The sequence below is a fragment of the Homalodisca vitripennis genome, chromosome 1, assembly GCF_021130785.1.
Source record: "Homalodisca vitripennis isolate AUS2020 chromosome 1, UT_GWSS_2.1, whole genome shotgun sequence".
Taxonomy (NCBI): domain Eukaryota; kingdom Metazoa; phylum Arthropoda; class Insecta; order Hemiptera; family Cicadellidae; genus Homalodisca; species Homalodisca vitripennis.
The window spans coordinates 76166526-76186668 of NC_060207.1; the positions used below are offsets into that span (position 1 = coordinate 76166526).

At 33.2% G+C, this 20143-nt stretch overlaps 1 protein-coding gene across 1 annotated transcript in view; it reads right to left on the minus strand.

The window, feature by feature from the left end:
- Positions 1 to 2674: 2674 nt before the first annotated feature.
- The window catches only part of LOC124364987 (vesicle transport protein GOT1B), a 29067-nt gene continuing 11598 nt past the window's right edge, over positions 2675 to 20143 (minus strand). Inside the window, 2 exon segments of the mRNA XM_046820855.1 lie at positions 2675 to 2950; positions 3104 to 3185. Coding sequence (XP_046676811.1) covers positions 2906 to 2950; positions 3104 to 3185 — 127 coding nt within the window. The 3' untranslated portion in view covers positions 2675 to 2905.

Consider the following 20143-nt stretch of genomic DNA (forward strand, 5'->3'; position numbering starts at 1 on the left):
TTAATTGGTGTTCAAAAAGAAAACCATTTAAATAATCATGAATGTGTTCTTTAGGTGGAACAGCTCCAAAAATATATCGTGCAACAATGTCGAAGCAAAGATTTCATATTCTTGTTCAAGGAATCCGTTTTGATGATGGACAAACATGGGCAAAGAGAAAAATAGACAACTTGGCACTGATAAGGGACATGTTTGAAAGCTTTGTAAGACTACATAGCCACTTACAATGTCAGAGTATATGCTACTACAGATGAAATGCTGGATCTCTTTAGAGGCCGATGCAAATTTCACCAATATATACTCGTAGCAAACAAATCAGTTAAGTGTGAGATTAAAATTTATGCCGTTTCAGATCCTAAAACATTTTGTACATTGAGCATGGAGATATATGCAGGGAAATAGTCCAATAGACTTTATCAGGTTAACAGTTACATTGCTAGCATAGTCAAACCAATTGCAGAACAAGTACTGAATGGTGGTAGGAATTTAACAATGGACAACTTGTATACACCTGTACATTGGCAAATGATTTAAATACTAATCATAGAACAACTAATTGGAACTCTGAGAAAAACAAAACCTAGATACCACCAGTAATAAAAAAATACAAGGCTATTCTAGTTGTAGCATTATCTTTGCATATGGCAAAAACCCAAAAAATTCATCTGAACGTTCCTAATAAGAAAGCAAAGAAAAACATTATTATGTTATCTACTATGCACAAAGATGACACAATTGATGAGTCAACTGAAGAATCTTACAAGCCTGAGGTTATAACTTTTTATAATCAATCCAAAAGTGGAATTGATATTGTACACAGGCTGAAGAGTGAATATTCAGTTTCAAGAGTGAGTAATAGGTGACCATTTATAATTTTTTATGGACTTTTGAACTTAAAGCCACAGTAAATGGGCAAATAATGTTCAACTTCAACACTTCTAAGAAACTACTGACAAGAGTGTTCATCAAGAACTTGGCTCTCTCTCTCTCAATCAAGACATGCATTTTTGAAAAGAGCCTCAATCTCAACCCTGTCTGTTTCATTACGAGAATCAATTCCGAAAACAACTGGATTAGCAACAGTAGCCAACAGTTGCAGAGAAGGTGTAAAAGCAAAGAGCGACTCTTGCCCTGCCAGAAAGAACTGTTACACGTCAAATCACTGCTGCCCCTGCAAAGAATTGCTGTGTAAAGAACACACCAATAAACAAGATCTGGCATGTAAAGAATGCTACTCGAGTGAAGATGAAGACAGCCAATAAAATCCTGAAAATGACACCACATTTGATTAGAAATTTTTCTTACGTTGTCACAGTTATATTTTACATGTTTCATATTTTATTTCATATGCATTTATAGATGAATTAAAATTAATGAAATTTAATATTTGTAGAACTTAACTGTATGATAAATTTTAAGAAATATAATAAATAATTATTTAAAAGCAGTTTTGACATTCAACCATCCACGAATCTCTACTAGATCCTCGATTTGAACTTTGTTAAAGCCAGAGCTTTCTCAAATTCTTCTATATAGATATTGACGAAGATGAGCCATAGATGAAAACTCTATTGCCATTTCCTCATTTTTACAGTAAATTTATTTTTAAATTCAACATAATACACCTGTCTTTAAGGAGAATACCATTTCGAACACAAACTGACTGACGCTTCATACGTAAAGTTAGCAGGCCAACAAATAAGTTAACCTTCTACTGCGGTTAAGCCACTTTGGCTATCAACATTAAAAAGAATTAACTAGGAAACCTAAAAGATGTTAACAATCAAATAAAACAACCAATAAAATTCTGTTCCCACCCTCTCTAGACACACTCCCTATCAGAGTCGAGCTGGTCAGCAAACGGAGGCTAAGATGGACCTGGCATGTTACCAGTTGCCCAGAGACTAATAGAGCCTTCATCAATAGACAATGTGACCTGGACAAGAGGCTGCTGGATGACCACAGAACCAAATGTTGTGAATCCAATATCGAAGACCTAGACATACATGATGGCTCGACAGGGGAAGCATATTTTGTTGTCGGATGAAGACATCCTTCCCTTCTCCCTGGAGGAAGTCTGGGCCTTGGTTATTAGATAAAGCCGATCCTAATATTGATTTGTTTTGTTCTTTGTCGTGAATGTTAGTCTGTTGTTCATGAAACAAGCATCATTTTACACTGCAGTGTAGTTTGTAATGTATTCTTCCATACGCAGAATACAATTCATGATGAATTTCCCCCTATTGCATTTTCTTCATCATAAGTAGTCTAATGATGCTATGTACTTCACAGTCGGCAAAAGTGCCACCGCTACCCCTACCTTTTCAGTGACCAGATACTGTATCAACTTACTTTACAAACAACCCTTGTATGGATCAAAATGGTCTTATTGGTTTGTACACTAACGTATGTCAAAAAAAGCGTGTGTTACACTGACATAAGTTCTGTTGTTACCCACTTGTGGTAGAAAAAAAAGTTAATAACTACTTTGAGGAATAAAAAGTTTATTACTTATTAGCTTTAATAAATGTTTATCTTTTTAAACTTTGAAACATAAAAGAATATTGATATAATATTATTGGTATGGACATATTTTACAATCTAAAACAAAAGATAAAAAATAAAACTACCAAATTAAGAGGATACAGTACTCAAAATGAAAACGCAATCAGCATTACACTTTAAATAATTTATTTTTGGCTAAACAAAACATTCTATAAGACATATCATATACGACATCACAAAAAAGTGATGAATATAGAACAATCAGTACAGTACCACAGTACAATGGAGAAATGTTAATGGGGAATGATAGTAGATGAGACAAACAATGTGTATGACTCTAGGAGAGGTTTGAGCGCAGAGGGCCACTGCCCAGCAGCAGAAGGGCAGCGGCTTAGAAATGTCACACGGTTGTTCTGCCAGAATCTCCTGCAAGTCGATCCACGACCTAAAAATAATGTGGTTGGTGAAAGATTAGAAAACAGTCTACAGGAAAATGTCCTATACATATACACAGTGTATTTAAATGCTACGTATATACTATTATTACTATTGTGAAAAGGTAAAAACAACTCATATATATATATATATATATGCTTACCATACTTATTCCAGGCAAGTTTAAAACAGTGCCCAAAACCGGAACTCTCCTTAAGAAATTTACCGCAACTGGGAAAAATCCGCTGAAAAAGAGAATAATTTTAAACAATGTCACCTTAAACCACCTTACAACTACCAAAAAAAGAAAACGATTTTTAGTGGTTCACTATAAAGTAAACATATTCCAACATATTGATAATTTTGGTTTTTTATCATATTATTTGAACTGTACAATAAAAACTACAGGCTCTCCATTATCTTTGATACAAAACTTCATAATTTATACCTGCTTATATAGTACTGTGTATTTGGTAACAAAATATAACCAACCCGTAAGCAATGCTCACACGTATATGTTCCATGAGTTGTCTTTGTATAGTTGTTGTGCTACAGTATTACATATTTTTTAGTATATACCGTAGTTATTGATTTGCAATTATAAACAACATTTGCATCTTACTAGAGTTATTTCATGTACTACGAGAAATATTGTATGGTCTGATTTGTATTGTTGCAAAGTACATACTTTTGTACACGTGTCAAAAGTACATGTAGTGTATCTAGCTCTCATTTCAGTGCTGATAATGTACTCTAAAAGTATTAATGAACTACAAAGTGGAAATATATAGCATTTAGTTAAAAAAACCTCTTAATCAGTGACACAACTAAATTACAATTTGGAATAGTAAAATTTACAAGTAGTATAATTTTATAGCCTATGTATTCTTTATAAAAACACATTTTTAAAGCACATCTTCAATTAGTGTTCAGGAACAATAAAGTTATTTGTTATTTTAGAGTGATTTAAAATACTATTTAAAACAAAAAGATGAAATACTAAGATTTTAGCAAACAATGAGGTTGGTAAGTCTTCCCAGGTTTTCATTATTTACTAGAGCTGAATTTACCATTAAATACACTATGAATTAATCTAGTGCAAAGTGTATAGAGATGCATTATGACATGTTTATTTCTTGTTATAGGATTTGCTTTATATATATTTATATATATTTATATATATATCTATATATATATAAAAATGAATGTTTGTATGTTTGTCCTTTATGGAATCGTGAACTATTGGACCGATCATGATGAAAATTTGTACGTATATGTATTTTTCCACGGAGGAGGTTTATAAGCTATGCCCATCCCTTTCCCGATTCAGGATTCCGCCCCACTGGTTACAGAAATACCCATAAGAAATGCATTGCAGCAAACATATGTTAACGTCTTTTCAAATTTTTAATCAGCTGTTCTTTGTAAACATATATTACACTTATAGTTTTAACTTATAGTTTTAAAGCATAGAGTAAGCTTAAGAGAAACGACAAATTTTGTTTAAACTGTTTTTGCAATCACTGTTAAACATAGACTTTACTATCCAGATAATACAATTCAAATTTGACGTAAAAATTCACCTTTAACTGCAATATTTATTTAATATAAACCATGCTCATGCTTGATCAGAAGAGTAATGCAGATATCATAATTACTATCTTACGTTGGCTACAAATATAAAGAATGTTATAAAATCAACCTTAGTTGTTTTTTTTGACAGAAGTATGGTTCTCAAAACTCCGTGTGTACATATTCTCTCGATCGAGACAACAAAGCAAGCTCAATCGTGGCATCGGAGATATAACTAATTTAATCTAAAATTTATTATAGTAAAAAAAAAAATTTACTAAGTAATATAAGGACTTCGGTTCTTAAGATTTGCGTGCGAAGCCGTGGGTAACAGCTAGATAGAGGCAGGAATATGGTACATACCTTCATAATACGCCCAAGAGGCTCACGATGGAACGACTATCAATTATCTCAGCAATGTTTAGAATGTGATAGAAAAAGAATAAGTGAATATAGTGTACTGTTTTCAACGGGAAATTGCGTGCGAAGCCGCGGGCAACTTTTGCAAAAAATTATTGAAATGCGCAGCAAAGCGCGCCGGGCCCGCTAGTATATATATATATATATATATATATATAGCATCAATATTTTGGTCTCAACCTTACCCTTTTCCATACTACCTGAGAGCTGTGAATGGCTTAGGTACCACGGTTTCAAATTGTAGCTTTATACACAATCAAAATTTATACTTTTTAAAGAGATTATGTACTCGTATATAGATGTATTGTATACGATTTTAAACTATTTAATGGGATGCAAAGGTGAAACTTTAATCAAATCGCTGAAGGCATTGAAAACTTCGTGAGTTAGACTAAAATATGATTTTTTTAGGTATAGGTCATTAAGAGCCATTACATTTAAAAAGTTTTAAACAGATTACTAAAACATGAAAAGTTCTCTGGGTACCAATAGATTATTACGATTAATCTGAATTTGAATTGTATTTCAGCCAAAACTGAAATTTGATATAAATAGTATTAAAAATCAGCCATTGGAGCTGTTTGAACTTTATGAACAAAAACATGGTTTTGGGTAAACTCTTTTAACACACTTTCTGAGAATCAAAATTTTTTACTTGGGAATAACAACAAAATGTGTATATTCAAGAAACTATATATAGGAAAAATATAACGGTATGTAAAAATCTTATCACACACACACACACACACACACACACACACATATATATATATATATATATATATATATATATATATATATACAGTATATATATTATAAATAAAGGTTTTGTGAAAATATTTGAATACCTTTATTTCAAAACACCAACCACAAATACTCTTGAAAGTAACTTAAAGAAAATAGGCCATATTTTTGACAGCTGAACGAGTAATAGAACTCAACATGTCATACAGTATACCAGTACTTTGTATGTATTTACATGAATAAATAACCGCTGTCATTGTGTGATGTATATAGTAATGACAAATAGTACAATTTTTCTTTCATTATAATATATGGCAGCAGTGACGGATTTTTCACTCCACCCGAAGTGGAATACAAGCACGGGAGTAGATGTTTTTTATTGTAGTATGCTTTTTCATCCTTTTTAGATTGTATTTCTTTATCAAAACTTACACTATTCTATATAATAAGCTGATTAAAAATTTTTTTAGAATCTTGAAAGGCTACAGCATAATAAGCAGCCACCAACACAATCAGATGATGATTATCGATTTTAAATAAATATTACGACATTTGACTTATAGATATTCATAATTAATCATTGCTAGCTTTCTATATTTAGACTAGTGACGTCATTACCAATAAATTGTTGCTAGTAAGATCATTATCAGCTGTTGTTATTTCGTTTATGTAGGAAAAGGTTAGTGACAACAACAAGAACAATGGTGATGAATATACAAATATTGGCTCAGAATGTTTTTATAAACAAAGAAATATTTAAAAACTGGTCTCAGAAGGCTGCATTGTCGATCTTCTTGCAGAATATATGTATCGACGAGAAATTATGATTATTGGTGGCGATCCATTGAAGCATTTTTAAAATGCTATCAAACATGTCTACCCTAGGAAGTAATAGTTAGTATTAAGCGGCTCAATAGTACTTTATTACGTTATTGGTCCGATATTTTGGTTTCAGTCCTTTGGAAGGTCATGAATGTCAACGATTCCATATCATTTGATAATCATCATCCGATTGTGTTGGTGGCCGCTTATTATACAGCATACTATTAATATATACACGGTATATAATTATATTTTTTATCAGGACAATAAAACAAACTCTTGTCCGGCATTAGACATATAATTAATTCAAACCAGAAGTATTCCTACAAATACAAAACCGGAAATAAGAGCTATTTTCTAGCACTAGTGTTTCTGAAATCGTTAAATTCAATTAAATATATGACAGCAGAGGAATTCAGTATAGTATTTAGAAGGGTTTTATAAAATTTGTTTCTCCCTCTGAATTCAGGACACCAAAACACTGCTCTCCAAACTGAAGCAGGCGGTTGGAATATTTTTCAGTCGCAATTAAGTAAATCTCCAGATAAGAGTATGCAGTGTTTTGTATGCCATTTAAAAAGTATATGCCTATGATGTTCCTAATATTTGGTAGGAAATTGTGAGAATTCATGAGCAAATGCTAGCAGAAACCTTTTATTTGGATTTTTAGGACAGGCTGATCCCCTTTTTCACTCTTCCCATTCCCTGAAGAAGTCCTATAGATCTATGACGGAAACTTAACAGGCAGACGAAGGGGAACAGACAGTTCAGGCAAGATTTGAACTTGTGCTACCTCTATCTGAAAGACTGCAATCATATTATATAAGTATAATAATCAGAACTGACAACAATAATAAGATGCAGATGTTTGAGGCGTCCAATCACTTTCAGGATTAATCAGAATATAATGAACTTAATAAAAGAATTAAAACAAAATATATTATGTACCAGAACTTAAATTTTTTTAACAGTGTTAAAAACACAACACTTTTATAACAAAATGGTCCACATGTCTTACAAAATTGGTAGTCTAATAACATAAACATTTTATCTATATGTTTTAAAAACATAGCCATGCACAGTTATTATTTTTCTCTTTGCGATATACGATATTGAGAAGAGACATTGAAATAATAATGTGCAGGAGTGATGGTGCTCTGTGTAGTCTTGTTACTGTCTAATATTGTCTAAAGCTTAGAAAGGCTTATTAAATTAATGATTCAATGGCCATTGAAGCCAATGGAATTACAGTTTAACTTAGGCTTTTAGAACTAGTTAGGTATTGATTGGTCTGCTTGAACTAACTCATTCTTAATGCTGACATTCAATCCCCACATTGTTGAACTGACATTCACTAATCAACCTGGGAATGTAACATGAATGTGAAGCAAATTAGAAAGTTGAAATGAAAACTAATCAATCACCTCAAATCTTTCAAACACCTAACCTCCAAATAGGTAGGTTACATAATCAAATCACGAGTGCTGGCCACAAACAGGATAACGATACTGTACAATAAATTATTTATATAAAGTGTGTAGTTATAGCCTCGTAAAATGCTCTCAGATTGAACAGCATTTAACACACAAGCTAGAATCAATGTTTATTCAATCAAATGTGTTTAATCTACAATAGGAACTAAAATTGAACCTTGTAATGTTAACACTAACACCCCTAAATAATTACATAAAGCTGTTACCAATATGTCACTCCCTGTATTTTATATTATTCTAAAAATTGTAATATAGTAAAGACAATTTAAAACTCAAAGGTAAAATCCTGTTTAATTAATATAAAACTAGTATTCCAAAACTAGCCTTGCCTGCGGCAAATTCAGTAGGAATGTAATGTCAGGCTCTTTGCCAAGAGAAAATGACACGATTAACAGTATGTTATTTACAAGGAAATATGTTTACATTACCCAATTTTTTGTAATTTGCATCATGAATAAATTTTATTTGTGCCAATTTCCAATGGGTTGACTGAAGGGTATGACTATAATAAACGGTGTCAAGCAAAAAGTGAGCGTGTTGTTCCTTGGGTAAGCTAAAAATTAGATATTGATCCTCCAAGCAGCCTGTTCTGTAATCTATGATGATGGCTTGGAAGTCACTTTAAAGATGTTTGAAATGTTGACTTTTAAAATGAGATCTTTCAATTTTGGCTTTTATTTACATCAGCACAATCAGGAGTTAATGATAGAGATTGATAGTAAAAATCTATACACAGCTGCAGAGCTGAATCTGATGGCCTTCTCCTTCTTCTATGGGATGGCCTATTGCCATGTTCCACTTTTTGTTTTAGAGCCATCTGTAAACCATTCAATCTGATGACCTTTTTCTTTAATTTGATATTTTTTGGTAAGAGCAATATTATTTTGAACCCCAATCATATTTGCAATATTATACAGTATATAAAAGTGCAATTTATTTCAGTATTTAAAACTATGATATAAGTAGCTTTAACTGTTTGGAATACCTTGTTACCACCTTGTTGTCACAGTCTAATACCACCATAAAATATTGAATACCTGTTCTCATTTACAATCCAATTTCTTAGATTATAAAACAAATGAATATGAATAACTGGAGATTGGTCTATAAGTTACTTTACGTTTAGAACACAATCAGTAGAAATTTAACACAGAACAAACCAACAATATCCTAATAGAATACATCACATCAAATATTGGAGCTACCAACATCCGAAAAGATGGAACATGTTAAGTACCCGTATTCTTCATGAAAATTCAAATTGACTGACGAGTAAAGACACTATCTAAAAACAATAGATGCATGCTCATATTCTTAGACCTGAAAAAGGCGTTCGACTCAATTGATCGCAGCATTTTATTGGACAAATTAGTAGCTATAGGCGTCCGCGGCACTGCTTTGACTTGGTTTAGTAGTTATTTCAAAGAAAGGCGTCAAGTGGTTTCAATCTGTGGACATAATAGTGACGAACAAACTGTCGATTACGGGGTAATTCAGGGCAGTACGTTAGGACCAGTTTTATTTTTGATTTATATCAATATTTCCAGGACTAATTTATTTGGGAAGCTATATTTGTTTGCCGACGACAGTTTGATTTTCATTTCAGGTAAAAACTGGGGAGATGTTAAATTAAATGCAATGAGTGACTTAAAGACATTAAAAAAATGGTTTGACCAAAATATTCTTTCATTGAATATTTCCAAAACAAAATTTATGCCTATTTCTCTGCATTCTAGTACAGGATATAATTTGACAGACCTAATAATTCATCAGTGTGGTAGTTACTCGAATTCGACATGTGAGTGCAAAGAAATAGAGCTCGTAAAACGCTACAAATACCTGGGAGTTGTTTTTGATTCTCGATTTAAATGGTCTGAACACGTTGATTATGTTCTTAACAAAATTAGAAAGTATATTTATGCATTTAGGAAACTAAGTGAAATTTTAGACGGAAACGAGATAAAATTAGCGTATTATGCTTACGTCCAGTCACTTCTTTCCTTCGGTAACATCGCGTGGGGCGGTACGTGTAAAATGCTTCTTGAACCTCTTTTCATTACGCAAAAAAGTATACTAAAGGCAGGGTTGAGGAAAAATGTGCGTTATCCAACTGAGTCTCTCTTTCAGGAATCCTCCCTACTTTCACTACGACAGTTATATATAAAAAATTTACTAATTCACATCTACAAAAATGCTAATACAATATTACCAGAAATTTTGCACTCTTACTAAACAAGATATTCAGAACACGTTGGTATTCATGTAATTAGATTAGATAAATCCTTTTCAAAAACCAATTCTTACTATATTTCACATATTCTATTTAGAAACATATGTAACAAATTTCAGAATTTAAATTTATTTGAAACAGGTAGTATTACAAAATTTAAATATAATGTCTCGGAACTGTTGTTACAAATTGGAGTCCAAGGATCCGAGACTTTCATTCACTCAGACTGGGGACCAACCTGACCTTGACCCCTCCTCATCCCCCGGCACTCGTCATATCACGGTCTTGTGTAGTGGTCTTAATTCTACCGATGGTTTTGTCTAATACGACAGTATTATCTCTTTTCTCCTTCATCTCACAACTACATTTCTACATTTTGTGCCTTAAAACCTTATAACATAAACTTTTTAGTACGACTCTAGCCTACGCACAGGCTGCTTGCCCATGTAGGCTAATTTCCATTGTAGAATATATGTTAATATGTAATATATAGTTTACTTAAATTATATAAATAATATTTATCCAACTACTGTACTTAAAATTAATTTTTTTTATTTTATCGCCAGTTAGTAAGTATAGTAAAAGGGTAATTTACTATTTATCAAATGTAAATAAATATAATATCTTGGTGTATGTTTTTGGAAATAAAAAATATTTCTATTCTATTCACTTGGCGCACCCTTACATGAATATGCACTACTAACCTACAGGTGGTAGGCTATATAATGTAACTGCATGAGCCAGCCTCATAGTTAAAATATTTAAAAAAAAATCATACTTAGAAATGATACAAGAAATTACAATAAAGATGTAAGACACCAACAAGATAAAGTTCCCAAGGATCATATAGAGTTCCCCATGCAGGTCAAGAAAATGTTGTTAGAGAAGCTCACCTATACAATGAGAATGCTACAGAATTAATTTACTTTTGTTAAAAACTTTGTACCTGAATCTTCTTAGCACATGTATAAATGAAATACACTGTTCCAACTGAAGGAACATAAACTGCTAAATTAAAAAAAAAAATTAATATCAATTAAAGAAATAATTATGGTGATCAATGAAAAGGTAAGTTAACCCTTTGAGTGCCGCAGCGTCTACATAGTAGATGTTGTGAAATGTGCATAAATTGCCGGCATCTACCCAGTAGACGATTTTTATTTAATTAATATCACATATAATTCATTTTTGTTTTGACAAATAACTTATTTCACGGCAATCTATAAGTTTCGAACTATCAATTGTGATTGATTTTTATTGTTCACCGCCCCCTTGTAGTTATTTGTCATCAGAAAAAAAACAGATGACGCAATAGTTGGTCAGCTGCTACTTGTTGCCATTAACTACACAGTTTCGTTCATTGTGTGTTTACATTGTGCTAGTTTCGTGTGTTTATGCTGAAAACTGTTGTTATTACTATTCTGCAATTGTGTTCAGTAAAACTTACAATGCATTTACAAACTTCTTTTTCCGTGTTTAGTGACATATATTTTATTGTTGGATTGGTGATGAACTAAAACGCAAGTTCCAATCAAACTATTGATTTTAGGTGAAGTAAGGTTATAGAAGTAAGGTTATATTGTAGGCCTGTGTATATTTTTATATACTTTTTATATAATTAGTATTTTACAGTCGTCTTACTTCATTGAGTGAAATAGGGTAGTTATAATATTGTTTCTAAACTTTTGACAAACTTGAACAAAAATTGCTTTTTGTTGTATTTTGTATATATTGCAGTATCTGTTTAATATTACTGTAACACACCATATTATGCATGATTTTTGTTCAGTTTTTCATGCTCTTTCATATGGTATAGCTAAAAAAATTAAAAAAAATATTGTATAAATAAAATTTTAGTTCAAACTTGAAATTTATTTTTTTTCATTTTTTAGTTTTTTGTTATAACCTATATTCTTTTTGTGTAAATAAAAATAAAATTATAATATTATATGGAAAAAATACCTTGTTTTATAACACACAAACCAAAAAAAAAATTATTCAAATCGGTTGAATAGTTTTTTTAATATAGTTTTTTCCCCACACGCTTGCAAAACAGAAGGCAATGCTCCGGCAATTTATGCGTATGACTTGGGAAATATGCTGTGGCACTCAAAGGGTTAAATAGAATCTTGTAAATTGATCAAATATATTCTTGAACAGAGTATTCTTAACAGTCTCCAAGTTTAGATTATGAGCCACGAGATAGAAACAAACGTATGTTATTTTTAAAGAGAATAACAAAAATAAATTTACATTCAGCTGATGTCTATACCACAAACATAAAATCCAGATTCCAAACAGAAGAAGTATCACTTATATTCCACGTTAATGTAACTTCTTAACCCAGTTTAACCTACGTACCTTGGTAACATAGTGGGTATGGGGATATATTTTACTGCAATAAAACCCACTAGTTTTCCACCCAGAAGGCTCAAATCTAGCCAAAATCTCAGAGAAAACGCTCCTATAGAGTTCAGCACAAACCATAGTTGACCTGGACTTAAATTACAATTAAAATCAAAATCATAGCGTCAATTTGAATTTGTTTTGTTACAACTGAACAACAAAATGTTTCTGAAATATTTTTTATTTATACTAACACAGTTTGTTTATGTGCCTACGAGGTGTAGGTTGAGAACCACAAAAAATAAAACAAAAAGAAATTACTAAACACAATATAGTTGAAATTGAATAGTGATGTGTGTAACGGATAGATATACACAATTAACATCAACAATTTCCAAAATTTCCAAGGATAGTCCAAAATTTCAAAATTGCATGGTTTTAGAATTTTTTTTTATCTTACCTCATTAATAATTTTATGAAATCAACATTTTTATCCAAGGTTACCAAAGAAGTACTCTTTTCACTTTTCAGCACATTTCCAAAAGTAGTTCAAATTTAGGATATTTAAAACTTGTAAAACATCAAAAATTCCAATAGCAAGGTTTTAATTTTAATTACACCTATCAATAGTTCTCATAACTAAAACATTTATTGAAAGTATTTAAACTTTGACTTAAACTTGGATGGTTGAGAAATGGTGCCAAAAATATTAATTTTCATGATGTGTTAATGCATTTAGTATGCCGTTGTGTTCTCCTAAATTTGCCTTAGAGTATTCAAAAGTATCAACCACGTCTTGTTTTTAAAACATTTTCCGCATTATGAGAGGTATTGAAAGTGCAAATTCCTATCAAATTTAAATATCCATTACGAATTTCTGTTGGTGACCTGTGATGGATTTGTTTGATAACAAACCAAATAGCACAGCCAGCTATGTTTTAACCTGTTTGTAATTAAACTAAACACATGTTTGTATGTTCAGTTACTTTCTGCCAGTATAGACAAGCTTACCTTCAACAACTACTGAACTTTTTTGAACAAGTTTGGGAGAAATGATAAGAGATGATAATCATGTCTTATCAGATTTTACTTCTTTTAGTTAGTCAATCAGTTTTGTGCCGTGTCTGTGAAGATATTTATTATTGTCTATTAAATATGCAATTCTCGAATGAGGAAGCTTCCTCGATGTTGATGGTATTGTGTGAATGTTTAAAGAACTTCTTATATTCATCTCAAGACACTGGGACCAGTAGAAATATTCATAAGCCGGTGAGAGGGGAGTCCTTCATAACAACTGGGGAATCCTTCCCATTTATAAATGGTTAACACTTCCAGGAACTGCTGCTGTACAGCCTTCTGCTATAGCCACAGGAGCCGCTCAGGTGACTTCTTTCGATCCTATTATTTTTGGGTACTTGTTTCTAAATCTAAGACTATTTATATTTGTATTGAATAAACTAAATTTACTCCAAATAAGAAAATTGCAGATTTTTTTGTCACTTATCATTTCAATTTAGTAAGTCATATTCAGTTACAGAAATATTACAGACACGACCTCTCGCAAGTTAATAAAGTTACACTTTAGGATCATAAATACAGACTAAAATATAATAAGGACTCGATTAGTGTAATAACAAAAAGAGGCAAACATATTTAGAGGGGTTATAACTCTCCCTGATTGTAAAAGTTCAATAATGGTTTATGGATTTCTGATGCATTGAATAGAATAATAAACGATGATATTATAAGCCAATGTATCCTCTTAATATATTAAAATTAATATTAGTAATTTATTTATTAAAAGAAAATACACATAATATGAAATAATGCGATCATATCGGCTCTCATAAAGGCTATTGAATGACAAGTAATTATTTCATCATATCTTACATAATAATCTCATACATCCTATTTTGTATTACTGGTGTTTATGAAGGAAAGTATTGTCATATTATCAGCCAGACAATACACATTGGAGATAATAATGAAATAATAACATATAAATGTTATATAAATATATATCACCATTGCCACAATATATTTCTTTCTAAGTTTATAGTTAATATAGGTGTTTTAAAATATTATACTTTAGGTATAACCAATTATTACACAAGATACTGCGGTAACCATTCAAGTTTATTTATTGCTAACCATACAATTATGTTTAGTTCAATAAATGGAATAACCCTTCATTCGTATTAAATAGATTCATAATCTACCTATATACCTACATTCATAGTGTGATTGGTCTAAACACTATTCAATCTATGATTTCGTGGGGTACCTTAGGAACTCATTTCCAGTATCTCACAAGGACTACTACATTTGTTATTGTTATAAAATTATAATCGCTGTCGTTGAAATTATTCATTGGTGGTTTTGGTGTACATTTAGCCAACATATGCTAACTTATATTTTTGGTGTTTGTTAATTTTTTGAAGTAGATTCTTTCACATTGGAATATAATTTAAAATTAAAACAAAATGTACCTTTACCTTTTATCGTAATTTGCTTTATATCAAATCTTGAATAGATTTTTAACTCCTGGAAAATTTTGTTCACACAGTCATGCACAAATAGAAGCAAATCAAATTCATCCCCTGGTCTGATGATTCATTAAAAGACTATTTTCACTCATAATGGAGGAAGCGGAGGGATTTTAAGTCATCTAGACAAAGGCAGATTGACTTTTTTTATAAAAAATTATACAGGGTGCGGCAATATAACCTCCCTATTTTTAAATGCTAACAAAAACCACAGTTTTTTCAAAAAAAAATTTATTCATTTTAACTTATTCTATGACATGGGAAGTTTTTTCTACTTTCTTTTAAAAAGAATATCAGATAAGTGGTGGCTGTGGTTATCAATACATTGTTGCAAGCGAAATCTGAAACTGTCGTGGACTCTCTCGAGCATGGCTTGAGGTATGCGCAGAACTTCCTCCCGTATAGCTTGCTTCAGATCTTGCAGGTTTCTGGGGCGATGTTTGAACACCTCGGCCTTTAAGTAACCCCACAGAAAAAATTCACATGGGATTAAATCGGGTGATTGTGCTGGCCACACAATGTCCCCTCCCCGAGAAATCAACTGGCCAGGAAACATTTGCCTCAAAATGTTCATTGCTATTCGGGCAGTATGTGCTGTGGCACAGTCCTGCTGGAACCACACATTCTCGAAAGCCCTCTGTTGTAGGGCAGGTTCAAAAAATTCTGCTAGCATGTTGGCATACCTGTTTGAGTTCACAGTAACAACATTGCCATCCTCTTAAAAAAAATGAGGGCTAATGATTCCACATCGTGATAACGCGCACCAAACAGTCACATGTTCACTATGAAGAGGCCTCTCATGGATTTCCTTCGGGTTGTTTTCACTCCAATAGCGAAAATTCGGTTTATTCACACTTCCAGGTAGATGGAAATGCGCTTCGTTACTGAAAAAAACAACAGCATCTGGTGGGAAGACTTTCCAAGATTATTTGACACGCTTTCATACGACTCTGCCAATCACGTTGAGACAGCTCTTGGACAACAACCATCTTGTAAGGATGGAAATGAAGATCCATGCGTACAATTCGACGAACACTATGGTCGGACATTCGAAGGGCGGCTGCATGTTTGCGAGCTGATCGTTGAGGAGACTTCAAAACTGATTGCCTAACCGCATTAATGTGTTCTGGTGTATGAGCACTACGAGGTCTTCCACCTCGTTTTTTCACAACAGAACCAGTTTCTCTGAAGTTTTTCACCCACAGCACAATAGACTTGCGGTCCGGTACTGAATCACGAGGAGGAATTTGAAACCGCGTTCGGAATTCGCGTTGAGCCATGATTCATTGTTACGAATGAACGCTTCGACCGCAAAAGCTCTCTGTGCACTCGTCCACACCATGATGGCGACTGACGACTGGTGCCTACGGGCGGAGCGTCACTTAACCCTTTGCATGCCAGTCCATTTTCCAAAAGTACTACCCAGAAACGCCAAGGGCATTTTCAGCAGTTTTGCAAGCTTTCATTAAATGTATCATAACTTTTTTATTTTTTAACAGATATTGATGATTTTTTTACCATTATTTTGCTTATGAAATGCCCTTGTTCTGTTGGTAAATTTTAGTTGCATAAATGTAACTTAAACTTATAAAAAAATTAAGAAAAAAAAATTTAAAATTTCCAAAAAACATTTTTTTTAGCACAAATAAGTGGTTAAAAAAAATGTATGCTGATTTCCTGTTATATCCTAGTAAACTATATCTAACCCTTAACCTAATTACAAAATTTCAAAAGCCTACCTTATATAGAAGTCCAGTTATGATTTTTTTCACTAAATGTGACACGGGCACAGTTTTTGTAATTTGCATGAACGTTGTATGTAATGTTACTCAATATTCACAAATCAATTTTCACTGTTAAAAATCACAAAACTATAACTAAAAGAGACTATGTACATTATTTACATACATCGGTGTTTTCCAAAACAAATGGCATGAATGCCTTTCTTGCAATTTTTACAAATAAGTCTGGACCTCTTCCTAGGACCTCCAGCTGCAGTGCTAACTTTACTGCAAACACAGCAGTTCCTTTCCATTGTGCCAGGTAATGATTCCAAACCAAAACCATTTGGTCCATCTCCACCTGCCATGTTTAGTGGTTGATTATTTATGTCAAGCCAGTCTTGACCAAGGTCACGATTGATACTGCTTGTGAACTGGAACCTTGTCATAACTTTTCCAACACAATTTTCCTTATAAATTATATAGGCATTTAGCACTATTCTAGCAAATACATTGAAGGTTACCTTCTTCCAGTACTTTACTGTCCTCCGTTCATCAAGGTAGCAGTAAAGCATCTGGTCTGACCCGTCTGCATCTGTTGTACTGGTCAATAATTTCAGGTTTTACTGTAGTTTCTTCTCTGTTATGTCTTTTTTTTTACCTTTTCAACATTTTTAGCGGTACCTTTCGTTGATAACATCACCGGGTTCTTTTGACTTTTCTTGTCCCTGTACGCTAGCATCAGTAGGTTGTCATTTCTCATGTACAGAGTTTGACCTACATCCAACTTTCCCTTCATTCTTTCAGGTATTCCCTTTCTATTTCTCCTAATCGTCCCAGTGATGTATGTTGAGTTGCTAAACAGAAATTTTGCAAGAGGAATCGAATTGAAAAAATTGTCAACAAACCAATGATAGCCTTTTCCCAGGTACTGGCCAATTTGTAATAAAGTTTTTACAACTTTGTAGGCTAGTCCATTTTCACTGTTACCACCTGCATCTCTTTTACCTTTATAGCAAGTAAAACCTAGGCAATATTTGGTTACTGAATCACGTAACATCCACAACTTGATTCCCCATTTATGGTGGTGTTTATTGGGAAGGTATTGAATCAGTTGCGAATGGTTTTTTGTACCAACAAGACTCTCGTCAATAGAAATTTCCCTATGTGGAGTGTAGTGGGTCCTGAATAGCCTATTTGCATGGTCTAGGAGGGGTTGGAACTTTCCAGCAGTAGCATATTCTGGTTCACCGGGTTTAGCTAGGGTGCGATTATCAACCATATGAAAGAATTGTAGGATTGCCTGGAAACGATTTCTACTAAACATTTTAGGAAAAAAAGGGCTGGACAGTGTCCAATCAGTTGACCAATAACTGCTGATGGTGGGTTTCTTATTTAGTCCCATATTCAATATACAAGCTAGAAAAGCTTTCATTTCTGAGAGTGTTACAAGTCGCCAACTGTGTACTCTGGCGCCTGGGGACAAAGTTGGATGGTTACGAATATATTCATTTGCATAGCGGTTAGTTTCTGTAACAAAGGTTTCAAGTAAGCCAAGAGTAAAGAACATATTGAAATACTGAACAGGCAATGCATCACTTGGAGGATAATGCTTTGGTCCTGGTATTTCAGAAAAGAGAAAGTTTGTGTCATTGCCAGGATCTTCAAGCTCATCAGTTATTTTACAATTATTTTCATCAATAATGGGTTGATTGTCATTTTGTTGGACATTACTATTAGGCCTAGAAGCATCAGTATTATTCTGATCAGAAATATCAGGCACAACATTTGGTGGCCTACCTCGTCTACCCCTAGGCCTACCTGCTGATGTCGAAGGCAAGTCTAGCTCATCAGATGATGAATAATCTGCATTGTTGTCAGGGGAATAATCCGGATCTTCGTCTGTATCATCCACTAATGCCTCATTACAAGAATCTGAATCAATATTGGAGTCATCTGATAGTGAAATATTGTCGATAAAATCGTCACTTAGTTCATCATACAATACGTGCACTCCCGTGTCATGTAATGCACTTAACAGTGTATTTTCACTCACTGGTGACTGCTCTCTCTTTCTCTTATTCATTTTACTAAATATTCAGTACACATAAATAATAAAAATGCCCTAAAAACAAAAGTAATGTGAGAAATACAAACGTAAACACCGCACAGCAACACGAACGTAACCTCATCACTCTCGACAAAACAATACAACAGATGCGAAGGTCAAATACGACCAAACAAACAGTCCATAGAGGAATAAACTACTTTGCAGTTACAAAGCAACTAATTGACTATCGATTAGTCAAAATTTCGCGGCAATCGGATGAACTATAAGAAAATTACAGGTGAAAAACGTGACGTACCTATATTACGGCCGTTGGCAATTTTCAGTTGAGTAGCCGACGGCCGTAATACCGGTACGTTGGCATGCAAAGGGTTAAACTTCCCCCTCTCCTGCGTCGATTGCGGCTATCCCCACCATTCTGAGTGCCTCCCTCTACTCACAATAAAGCAATGAAAATAGGGAGGTTATTTTGCCACACCCTGTATTAACAGTAGCTTCAACATTTCCCAGTACACAGAATCAAGGTCTGTGTACAACTAATGTAGGGTTACTGTATATTTACTTACTACTGTTCATCCCATGTTACTTTTTTTATACAAGGAATGCTAATAGTAGGGGAGCCCAAGCAGGGATTTTTCGCATTACTAGAGCGCATCAGAAAATGATATGGGGAGAAATGTCATACCCTGTAATGTACCCCTAGCACATATGAACCTTTAATATAGGGGTCTGCGTTGAGGGCAGACCGTCAGACTAGTAAAAAAAAATTGATCCTCAGAAAAACTTGTGCACGTTAGATAAATATAAGGTAAGTTAAGTACATGTAGACCAGTGTAGATTTCAATAATCTGACGATGTAAGCATGGTATAACGAAATAGGCAAGTCACAAAGGTGAAAAAAAAATATGTTACCTCGAAATACTCAAGCGCGATTGAACTTTTTTTTATTTAGAAGGAAATCTTTTAAGGATTACGGAAAAAATATAATCTGACGATTTTCATGTGGTGAGGTAGCTAAAACCATAAATAAAGGGTGGAGTGTACAACCGTTGAAAATGTATATTTCCCACTCCGCGCCTCTCTTTCCTTCTCACTCTTTCTCTGTCTGTCACTCTCTCGCACTATCCGCACAATACCATCTGCCGCCATAATGCCATCTCAGCTGATCACAATAACAATGTGTTTTTGTAGAAGTACGTTTTATTCATTCGTTTGATTGTTCACTAATTTATGTTACAATA